General features: G+C 37.7%; 1 protein-coding gene and 1 long non-coding RNA gene across 2 annotated transcripts; one reads left to right on the forward strand and one right to left on the reverse strand.

Moving 5' to 3' along the window:
- Window positions 1-4,094: 4,094 nt before the first annotated feature.
- On the reverse strand, window positions 4,095-7,496 carry ARGFX (arginine-fifty homeobox). The gene is given in 4 exon segments (XM_040265588.1): window positions 4,095-4,252; window positions 4,255-4,666; window positions 7,035-7,183; window positions 7,481-7,496. Coding segments are annotated over 4 exon segments (735 nt in total).
- Window positions 7,497-7,707: 211 nt separating this feature from the next.
- On the forward strand, window positions 7,708-10,876 carry LOC120871134. Its single transcript, XR_005722962.1, has 3 exons — window positions 7,708-7,809; window positions 9,729-9,863; window positions 10,821-10,876. It is a non-coding gene; the product is annotated as an uncharacterized LOC120871134 (long non-coding RNA).
- The last annotated feature ends 1,495 nt before the right edge of the window (window positions 10,877-12,371 follow it).

The following is a 12,371-nucleotide window of genomic DNA, read 5'->3' on the forward strand; positions in this document are numbered from 1 at the left end:
CTCTCTCTTTTTTACAGTTGAGGAGGCAGAGATTTAGAGAAAGTAAATTTTGCCTAGATCTTCTAGCACTACGTTGAACAAAAGGGTTGAGTGGTCATCTCGTAACTTGTTTTTTAGATATGTTCATTTGTGTTGTATTCTACATATAAGTGATATGATGTAGGATTTGCCTTTCTCTTTCTGACTCATTCCACTTAGTATGATAATCTCTAGGTCCATCCTTGTTGCTGCAAATGGCACTGTTTCATTCTTTTACGGCTGAGTAATATTCCATTGTGTATAAAGATATAGATAGATAGTGCTGCTATGAATATTGGAGTGCGTGTATCTTTTCTAATTAGTACTTTTGTTTTTTCTAAATGTGGACCCTAGAGTGGAGTTGGTAGTTCTATTTTTAGTTTTTTAGGGGACCTCCATTTTGTTTTCCACAGTGGCTGCACCGATTTACATTCCCACAGTGTTCAAGGGTTCTCTTTTCTCCATATTCTCTTCAACAAGTTATTTGTAAATTTTTTGATGATGGTCATTCTGACACGTGCTATCTCATTGTGATTTTGATTTGCATTTTTCTAATAGTTAGCTATGTTGAACATCTTTTCATGTGCCTGTTAGCTGTATGTCTCTTTAGAGAAATATCTACTCAGGTCTTCCGAACATTTTTTGATTGGGTTGTTATTTTGATACTGAGTTGTTTAAGCTGTTGTATATTTTGGATATTAACGCCTTGTTGGTCACATCATTTGCAAATTTTTTCCCATTCCATAGATTGTCATTTTGTTTTGTGGTTTCTTTTTCTGTGCAAAATTTTTAGGCCACAACTGCTAATTTTTGCTTTTTTTCCCCTTTTGCCTTAGGAGATCAAAGACAATATTGCTATGATTTATGTCAAAGGATGTTTTGCCTATGTTCACTTCTAGGAGTCTTATGGTTTCAAATCTTTCCTTTAGGTCTTTAAGGCATTTTGAATCTATTTTTATATATGCTGTGAGGGAATGTTTTAATCTCATTGTTCACATATAGCTGTGCAGTTTTGGTATCAGGCTAATACTGGTCTCACAGAATGAGTTAGGAAGTGTTCTGTTTTCTGGAAGAATTTGTAAAGAATTGTTAATTCTTTAAACATTTAGTAGAACTTAGCAATGATACCACCTGGGCCTAGACTTTTCTTCGTGGAAAGTTTTTAATTACTAACTTAATCTATTTGCTAGTTAAAGCTCTATTCCCAGCATTTATATTTCTTATTGAGTCAAATTTGGTATTTTGGTCTTCCTAAGGATTTGCCCACTTTATCAAGTTATCTAATTTGTTATACAAATTTTAAAAGTTATATAATTTTTCATAATATTCATTTATAAGGGGCTTCCCAGGTGGCACTGATGTAAAGAATCTGCTTGCTAATGAAGGAGACATAAGAGACATGGGTTTGATTCCTGAGTCTGAAAGATCCCCAGAGGAGAAAATGGCAACCCACTCCAGTATTCTTGCCTGGAGAATCCCATGGACAGAGAAGCCTAGTGAGCTACAGTTCACAGGGGCACAAAAAGTCAGACAAAACTGAAGTGACTTAGCATGCACACACATTCCTTTATAATGTTTTTTATTTCTGGAAGGTTGGTAGTTACATCCCACCTTTCATTTCAGATTCTAGTAATTTGATTCTTCTTTCTCCCTGGCCCCTTCCCTCTCCTCCACCCCTTCTTCTCAGTCTAGCTAGCTTTGGTTTCATTGATTTGCTCTATTGCTTTTATAGTCTCTATTTCATGTACTTCCACTCTAGCCTTTATTTCCTTCCTTATGCTTGCTTTGGATTGACTCTGCTCTTCTTTTGCTAGTTTCTTAAGGTAAAAAGTTATTGATTTGAAAGCAGAACTATGGAGATAAGGTTTAGTAGTTGCCAGAGGTTAGGGGAGAGGGAGTGACAAATAGGTGAAGCACAGAGGATTTTTAGGGCGTTGTAGTATCCTATAAGATACTGTAATGGTGGATACATAACAATTACATATTTGTCAAAATCCATATAATGTACAACATCAAGTGTGAACCCTAATGTAAACTATGGGCTTTAGACGATAAAGATGTATCAATGTAGATTCATCAGTTATAACAAATGGACCACTCTGGTGTGGGTTGCTGATAGTGGTGGGGAGGTTGTGTGTATCTGGGAGCAGGGGTTATATGTTCCCATATAAGGTACAGAAGTCTCTGTACCTTCTCCTCATTTTTGCTGTGAAATTAAAACTGCTCTAAAAATTAGACCATTAAAAATCAAAAGCAATTAAAAAAAATTTTAAAAACCTCACAAATTAAGGGCACATGTCTCTCCCCTAGATCCGAAGTCTTGTTCTGCAAGATCCCTGTGATGGCCCAGAATATGATGGGTATCAGGACATTCAAACCTGCTACTCTCACTATTAGTTTCCCCCAGTATATGCTGATCCAGTTATTGTTATTATATGCTACCAAATTACTCACATTATAATTTTCTCCCATGCTTAATTAATTACTTAGAAATTCTCTTTTACTTTATAAATGGAGAGAGAGGTCAGAATTTCTAAGTAAATTACCTTTTGATCAAAGAATGCTGTTTGTATGTTATTAATTCATTTGAGCTTGTTAAGATTTGATTTATGGTCTAATATTAGTCATTATGTGCTTGAAAAGAATGTGTATTCTCTACCAGTTGAATGAAAAAATCTACATACTTTCATTAAACCAAACTTATTAACTGTATAGTTAAAATCTCTACCCATACAAAATTTTTATCCACTTATCCTGTGGATAAAATCATCTATTATGATTATGCATTTCAGTTTCCCCAAGAATTTTTATTAATTTTTAATAAAATTGGTATATTTGAGGAATATGACAAATGTACAAATTCATTTGTGTACAAATGACTCATTTGAAAAGACCCTGATGCTGGGAAAGATTGAAGGTGGGAGAAGGGGATGACAGAGGATGAGATGGTTGGACGGCACCACTGACTCAATGGACATGAGTTTGAATCAACTCCAGGAGTTGGTGATGGACAGGGAGGCCTGGCGTGCAGCAGTACATGCGATCTTAAAGGGTTGGGCACGACTAAGTGACTGAACTGACTGACTGATATGCATTCAGAATTATTATATTTTTCAGATTAATTGTTCCTTTTATTCTTTGTTTAATATACTTTTACTTCCAACAAAATGTTTTGCCTTAAAGTTTAATTTAACATACATAGCTATGCCAGCCTCCCTACTATTAAAAAAGGTTGATTTTGAGATCTTATTCTTTATAGGCTTTTATAGCTGTAGATTTCTTTCTAAGCACCGATTATAAGCATCACCCCATAAGTTTTGGTATATTGTGTTTCTGTTTTCATTCATCTTTGCATATGTCCTAATTTTCCTTCTGATTTCTTCTTTATCCATTGGTTATTTAGGAGTGCCTTTTAATATCTATATGTTTGCAAATTTCCTGAATTTCTTCTATTATTGATTTCTAATTTCATCCCATTGTATTTGGAGAACATGCTTTATAGATTTTAGCCCTATTAAATTGATTATTTTATGGCTTCAAATGTGTTTTATTCAAAACATCTTCAATGTCCATTATTCAAGTTATTAAGTTTTCAGTACAAAGTTCTTAATTTTCTTAGTTAATTCCTAGACACTTTATATTTTTCATTGAGAGGTTCTTATTTTGTTATGTGTTTTTTTATTATTGGTTTGAGAATTGCTATAAATTTTTTATGTTAACCATGTAGCTAGAAAACTTGCTTAGCTGTCATTGGAAATGTGAGTTTATAAACCTGCTGCTGTTAAAAGTGGATGACCCTTAGAGGCTGTTGACCTTTTAAAAAGTCAAAGGTAGTTTTGGGAAGAGGGAATTTTGAAGTCTCATTGGCCATCTATGGGTCTGGAAAGGCCTCTCCAGCAAGAGTCACAGGGCTGATTGTATAGTACTGAGCTATATTTGGGGGAAACTCCCTAGTTTTTACAATATTTCCATGGAAATCAAAGTAACACTGGGCCAAATATTTGGGTTAAAAACAGACAAATGAAAGAGCATGCAAGAAGATCCTTTTTCTATACTGATATTTATTAGTACTTGGATCAGAGAAACCCAAAGTGCACTGTAATGGAGGGGTTCTGGAATTCCAGGCTGTCCTGTGGACTATAGACTGCAAAGCTCCAGCTTGTCACACTGAAGCCGGTCTGCCCAGGAAATAAACCTACAGCTGAATCAGCAAAGACTATAAGAGAAGAACTCTATTCTAACTGGGCCTTGTCGGTGAGAGATACTGATATAGAGAATAGAAGGAAGAGTTGGTGATGTCATCCTCATCAGGAAAACTGTACAGTTCCATGATTTGGGTGATGTCAAATGCATCAGAGTACAAAGCAGGAACTGAGGCCACTAGCCTCTCCAATTGAGGATCTTGCATTTGGACTTCACTAGTAGGAATCTCCATGATCATAGAGTCCTCTGCCCAGGGGAAAGAGTCTAAGGGCTGAAGTGAGAGGGAGTTATAGGAATCTGAAACTTCAAGGAGAAAAGAATGAGGGCTGGTTGATGCTGTGGGCACATCCTTGGCTGGAAGGACCTGGCTTGGTGGCTTTAGTGATTGCTGCTCTTGCTGCTGCTGCTGCTTCTTCATTTTGAACCGCCGGTTCCTGAACCAAATCTGGAGTGGGGGAAGAGAGGAAATTATGGTCTGTTACTGGAGAAGCGGTTTGAGGCTTTTCATGAGTCAAAAAATTCATATTGTTGTAACTCTCATGTTCTCTCCAAGTCACTATGATACTGAGTTCTGAGAAAGCAGAGGTAGGTAAGAATGGAGTCAATAGTAACCGTGAGGGATCTGGGCTAGGCCTCGGAGGAAAAAGAAACAAAAAGAAGTATTTTTCAGAGGTTGTGCTGGGAGCTCAGAGAAAAGGTCCTGAACTCTATAAAAGCAAAGGAGAGGTGCAGAATTCGAACTGAAGGATTTTCAAAGACTATTAGAAGGCTTCTACAGTGAGATAGTAAGAAGAGGTGGCAAGAATACATAGAAAAACTGTACAAAAAAGATCTTCATGACCCAGATAATCACTATGGTGTGATCACTCACCTAGAGCCAGACATCCTAGAATGTGAAGTCAAGTGGGCCTTAGAAAGCATCACTACGAACAAAGCTAGTACAGTTGATGGAATTCCAGTTGAGCTATTCCAGATCCTAAAAGATGATGCTGTGAAAGCGCTGCACTCAATATGCCAGCAAATATGGAAAACTCAGCAGTGGCCACAGGACTGGAAAAGGTCAGTTTTCATTCCAGTCCCAAAGAAAGGGAATGCCAAAGAATGCTCAAACTACCTCACAATTGCACTCATCTCACATGCTAGTAAAGTAATGCTCAAAATTCTTTAAGCCAGGCTTCAACAGTACATGAACTGTGAACTTCCAGATGTTCATGCTGGATTTAGAAAAGGCAGAGGAACTGCTAACATCTGATGGATCATTGAAAAAGCAAGAGAGTTCCATAAAAACATCTATGTCTGCTTTATTGACTATGCCAAAGCCTTTGACTGTGTGGATCACAATAAACTGTGGAAAATTCTGAAAGAGATGGGAATACCAGACCACCTGACCTGCCTCTTGAGAAACCTATATGCAGGTCAGGAAGCAACAGTTAGAACCGGACATAGAACAACAGACTGGTTCCAAATAGGAAAAGGAATACATCAAGGCTGTATATTGTCACCGTGATTATTTAACTTATATGCAGAGTATATCATGAGAAACGCTGGGAGGGATGAAGCACAAGCTGGAATCAAGATTGGCAGGAGAAATTATCAATAACCTCAGATATGCAGATGACACCACCCTAATGGCAGAAAGCAAAGAACTAAAGAGCCTCTTGATGAAAGTGAAAGAGGAGAGTGAAAAAATTGGCTTTTTAAAGCTAAACATTTAGAAAACTAAGATCATGGCATCTGGTCCCATCACTTCATGGCAAATAGATGGGGAAACAGTGGAAACAGTGGCTGACTTTATTTTGGGGGGCTCCAAAATCACTGAAGATGGTGACTGCAGCCATGAAATTAAAAGACGCTTGTTCCTTGGAAGAAAAATTATGAACCTAGACAGCATATTTAAAAGCAGAGACATTACTTTGCCAACAAAGGTCCATGTACTCAAGGCTATGGTTTTTGCAGTGGTCATGTATGGATGTGAGATTTGGACTGTAAAGAAAGCTGAGGGCTGAAGAATTGATGGTTTTGAACTGTGGTGTTGGAGAAGACTCTTGAGAGTCCCTTGGACTGCAAGGAGATCCAACCAGTCCATCCTAAAGGAGATCAGTCCTGGGTGTTCATTGGAAGGACTGATGTTGAAACTGAAACTCCAATACTTTGGCCACCTGATGGGAAGAGCTGACTCATTTGAAAAGACCCTGATGCTGGAAAAGATTGAGGGCAGGAGGGGAAGGGGACGACAGAGGATGAGATGGTTGGATGGCATCACCAACTCAATGGACATGGGTTTGGGTGGACTCTGGGAGTTGGTGATGGACAGGGAGGCCTGGCGTGGTTCATGGGGTCACAAAGAGTTGGACATGACTGAGTGATTGTACTGAACTGAACAGTGAACAATATTGTAACAAAAATTTGGGGGCTCAGCAGACTCAAAGGTTGGAGTTGTTGTCTGTTGGTAATGTTGTGAATAAATGATTGCAGGTTTTGCTAGAGAATACCCTAAATGAGAGTGTGTCTGGATGACAGCATTTCTCTAATGTGAATTCTGTCATGCCTCTAGAGTTCCAATTCCAGTGATACCTACATGCATTATCTCTGTAACCCAGCCACTTTGTTCCCAAACCTCAGTTTTCCTCATCTTTTAAACTAGATGATAATAAAGCCAACATGTATTAATACAGCGTGCCCAGCTCAGTACTAGCACACAGTAGGGACTCAATAAATGAAGTGTTACTATTTTACGGAGGGAATTTCCAGGCTGAATAGTAGAATGTTATTTGAATGAGGGTTCAAAGCACATCTCCGATGATCAGACAGACCTTTACTGTTGACTCCGGTAGATTGAGTTTTAAAGCAAGTTCTCTCTGGAGGTTTTTATCTGGAAACATGTTGCAGCTAAACAGAGCCTCCAACTCCTTATACTGTGTGTGGGTGAATGAGGTGCGTTCATGGCTCTTCTTCCATTTTGCTGTGGAGCAAGAGATAGAGAGGAGGTGGTCACATAACACAATTCCCTTCCCACTCAAATCTCCCAGGACACCACCACTGTGAATTTCCCGTGACTTCTCTCCCCTCAACCAGGCTTGGAATCCAGATTAAGTAAGTTCCCGGGTCTTGACTCTAGGAGGCTGAGTCCTGTGAAATTTAGTTTGTTCCTGTTGGGAAATGTTTCTCTGTACTCTGCTCTGTCTGTCCTGCCTAACCTCAGGGCAGCAGACAGTGGTCTCCTTTGTCTTCTTTCCCACACTTTGTTTCTTTTAGAAACTGAGAAGGAACGTCATGTTCCCTACACCTGAATATATAACACATTCTTCAAAATGGTTTCCTCTTTTTATTTATCAGAAACCTAGTCTATCTAATTTGGAAAATGGGATTTTTCTTCTCCAGGTTTTATGAAGCTCTATTCACTCCTCTGGGAAGAGGTTCATAGAAATGAGATATAACTAAAGATGTGGAGACAATTGAAAAACTATGGAATATTTTTTTAATGGCAATGGAGAGAAGGAAATTTTCTAAGAGCACATGATTAAGAAAATTTGCTGAAAAAGAGCTGCAGACACTGAATAGACTGATAACAACTGCCCCAAAACATAGGTAAGTTATAGAATTCAAGCCAATGCTGTGCTAATTCTCCTGTTACATGCCCATTTCAGTACAAGGAGGAAATCTTCACTCGGGCCTCATTTATGTATTTGAAGTTCCTAACATCAATACTAAAATCAGACAGGAATAAACACTACCAATAAAACTATAAGACTAACTCCAGGAGTTGGTGATGGACAGGGAGGCCTGGCGTGCTGCGATTCATGGGGTCGCAAAGAGTCGGACACGACTGAGCGACTGAACTGAACTGAACACCACTTATGACCATACATGGAAATACCTTTTATAAAATGTATTTAATATAATCACATATTTGTTGTTGTGTTGTTTAGTTGCTAAATCGTGTCTGACTCTTCTGTGACCCCATGGATTGTAGCCCACCAGGCTCCTCTGTCCATGGGATTTCCCAGGCAAGAATACTTGAGGGGGTTGCCATTTCCTTCCCCAAGGGATCTTCAATCTTTCTGACCCAGAGGTGGAAGCTGAGTCTCCTGCATTGGCAGGTGGATTTTTTACCACTGAGCCACCAGGGAAGCACAATCACATATATAAATGTACATATGCCTAAACTTATAGTATCTAATTTAATTTTAAAGTTCATATACAAGTATTTTAAATCAAATATATAAAATATTGAGCTTCCTAGTTGACACTAGTTATAAAGAGTCCACCTTCCAGTGCAGGAGATGCCAGAGACGTGGGTTTGGTCCACGGGGTGGAAAGATCATCTGGAGTGGGAAATGGCAACCCTCTCCAGTATTCTGGCCTGGACAATTCCATAGACAGAGGAGCCTGGAAGGCCAAAGTCCATGGAACTGCAAAGAGTCGAACACGACTGAGCACAGCACAGCATGTAAAGTATTAATTTATAAATATTTATTTTTCTACTCACAGTTTACAAAACTATTCAACTGTTTGCATTTACCTTAAATAGCCATGTCTTCACTGACACTCTGATCCTATTAATTAAATAATGTAGTTTTACCAGGCACATAGTCTTTACTTTGAAATAAATTTTTTTGTGATACAGCACTTTTGTAATGTGTTTGTGAAATGCTATTACTAGAAATTTCATTTTAAGTTACGAGAAACTTATATTAAGATAACTGTTTTGCCCCAACATTCATCCTGTAGGGTATATCTGATCTCTACAACTTACTAGTTACCATATTTAAAACAAGGAAATGTTTTGTTCATGTAAGTCGTGTGTGGAACTAGTACAAGATTGAAGCCATCTTTGTTCCCCAGCCACTTAATTACTCTCTAGAGTTGTTCTGTATACTACTGTAGCCACTACTCAACACAGCTATCAAACACATAAATGTACCTAGCTCTACCAAGGTACTGAATTTTTAATTTTATTAAATTTTAGCTTAAACTTTAAATGCTGATATTTAATCCAGTTATTGGGAAGCTTTTTAGTATGCTTAGAAAAACTTGCATATGTGAATATACTCTTTCAACTGTAAATTTTATGAATTCTAAATTCAGAGTAAGTATTTCTGATGAAAATTTAGCATTTAGATTGTGATATGCCAATAAGTACAAATTATTCACTGGATTTCAAAGTTTTGATATGAACAAAAGAATGTAACTATCTCATTGGACTACATTTTGTCTGTTTAGCAAAAAGATGTTATGGGTTAAGATGTGAAATCTTATATATATAATATCAGATTTTTAATTATGTATTAAAATAAAAGCAAAGGCTTTAAATTTATTATCTCTTTGTATATTAAACACAAATATAAAAGTAAATTAAATAAAAAGCTCATAGGTAATAAAATGGAAAAGATTAACCTTTGTGTATATGTTAACTTTTTACATACTCAAATTATTATCAGCTTGCTCTGTTTTTTGTAATGTTACCCCTTTTAGTAAGGCTATAACATTTTTTTTTTGCCTTAAAGATTTATGCCTATATCCTGGTGTAATAATCAAATTCTTCTGAAAACTCATTTCTGGTATTTATCAAATGGATCTTGGAGCTGTTGATTGTGGCTTCCCAATTATCTGTGCACAAAGATTCAGAAGGAAGATAGCAGGTAATTATCAGGGCTTAAGGCAAGGAGGAAACCACCACCCCCTCCCCCAAAATCAATAAGGATACACTGTAAAGTTCAGAACATTCTGAGAAAAGCCATCTGTGAAAAGATGCTTTTAGACCTACAAAAGTTGAAATAATCCATCACCAGCCAATCTGTACTTAGGATATGTTATAGGTCATCCTTCAGCAGAAGGAAAATGTCATCTATCTGAAAGGACTTGTATCTGTAATAGACATCTCAAAATAAGACAACAAATATTCCAATTAAAAATCCTATTATTCTAGTTAATAGATTTGAATAAGCTTTTCAGCAAAGATGTATAAATGGACATGCAGAAGAATGTAGAGAAATTGGAATGTTCGTACAACAACTGGAAACTGCAGGTTGGACTGTGAAATGATAGAGTCACTTTGAAAAACTGTCTGGCAGTTTCTTCCTAGGAATCTACCCAAGGGAATAAGAACATTTATCTATGCAAAGATGTATACCCAACTCTTCATAGCAGCATTGTTCATAACTGCCATGTTGGTAACAATCCAAATCTCCTTATTGAATGAATACACAAACTGTGAATGAATACACAAACTGTGTATTCATCCAATGGAATGCCGTTCAGCAATAAAAGTAATGGATCACTGATGCATTTTACAATTTGAATGAACCTCAAAATCACTATGCTAAAGAGATATATATTTGCTGAGACTGAATGATAGACTCATGAAATTATACTATTCTGTATTTATTTTATTTTTTTGGCCACACTGCACAACTTGTAGGATCTTGGCTCCCCAATCAGGGATTGAAACCAGGCTGCAGCAGTGAAAGCACCAAAACCTAACCCCTAGACCACCAGGGAACTCCTCTCTGTTTTTGTTTATATTCAAAATTTTCTATATAGTAAAATATTAAATAAACAAGTAAAATGCAATATTCAGCGATTATTTTTTCCAAAAGGAAATGGACTCATCCTGAGATGAACTGCTATGAGCAGGAACTATGTTTATTAAGGTAAGTGCTGCAAGTGAAGTGGAGTTTGTTGTTCATTCACTCAGTTGTGTCCAACTCTTTGTGACCCCATGCACAGCAGTATGCCAGTCCCTGTCCTTCACTATCTCCTGGAGTTTGCTCAAACTCATGTTGAATGATTTGGTGATGCCATCCAACTATCTTATCCTCTGTCGCCCCCTTCTCCTCCTGCCCTCAATCTTTTCCCAGTGTCAGGGTCTTCTCCAATAAGTCAGCTCTTCACATCAGGTGGCCGAAGTATTGGAGCTTCAGCTTCATCATCAGTCCTCCCGTGAATATTCAGGGTTGATTTCCTTGCAGTTCAAGGGACTTTCAAAAGTCTTCTCCACACCACAGTTTGAAAGTATTGATTCTTTGGTGCTCAGCCTTTTTTATGGTCCAGCTCTCACATCCATACATGATCACTGGAAAAACTATAGCTTTGACTATACAGACCTTTGTCAGCAAAGTAATGTCTCTGCTTTTAAATATGCTGTCTAGGTTTGTCATAGCTTTTCTTCTCAGGAGCAAGCATCTTTTAATTTCATGGCTGCAGTCACCATCCACACTGATTTTTGAGCCCAAGAAAATAAAGTCTGTCACTGTTTCCATTTTTTCCCCATGTATTTGCCATGAAGTGATGGGACCAAATGCCATGATCTTAGTTTTCTGAATGTTGAGCTTTAAGCCAACTTTTTCACTCTCCTTTTTCACTTTCATCAAGAGGCTTTTTAGTTCCTCTTCCCTTTCTGCCATAAGGGTGGTGTCATCTGCATATCTGAGGTTGTTGATATTTCTCCTGGCAATCTTGATTCCAGCTTGTGCTTCACCCAGCCCTGCATTTCACATGATGTACTCTGTATAGAAGTTAAATAAGCACGGTGACGATATACAACTTTGACACACTCCTTTCCCAATTTGGGACCAGTCCATTGTTCCATGTCTGGTTCTAACTGTTGCTTCTTGACCTTCATACAGGTTTCTCAGGAGGCAGGGAAGTTGGTCTGGTCTTCCCATCTCTTGAAGAATTTTCCAGTTTGTTGTGATCTACACAATCAAAGGCTTTAGCATAGTCAATAAAGCAAATGTTTTTCTGGAACTCTTGCTTTTTCTATGATCCAAAAGGTATTGTAAATTTTATCTCTGGTTCTTCCTTTTCTAAATCCAGCTTTTACATCTGTAAGTTCTTGGTTCAGATACTGTTGAAGCCTAGCTTGAAGGATTTTGAGCATTACCTTGCTGGCATGTGAAATGGGAGCAATTGTGTGGTAGTTTGAACGTTCTTTGGCATTGCCCTTCTTTGGGATTGGAATGAAAACACACCTTTTCCAGTTTGTGGCCACTGCTGTTTTCCAAATTTGCTGTTATATTGAGTGTAGTACTATAATAGTAGAAATTTTGTTACAAAATGTAGTTTTCTAGAAATGTGATCACAGATTAGTTCAATTCTTCACCTTAGTTTCATCAAGCAAAGGGAATGCTCTGAATGTCTGTTTACTT

The sequence above is a fragment of the Oryx dammah genome, unplaced genomic scaffold (assembly GCF_014754425.2).
Source record: "Oryx dammah isolate SB20612 unplaced genomic scaffold, SCBI_Odam_1.1 HiC_scaffold_2, whole genome shotgun sequence".
Taxonomy (NCBI): domain Eukaryota; kingdom Metazoa; phylum Chordata; class Mammalia; order Artiodactyla; family Bovidae; genus Oryx; species Oryx dammah.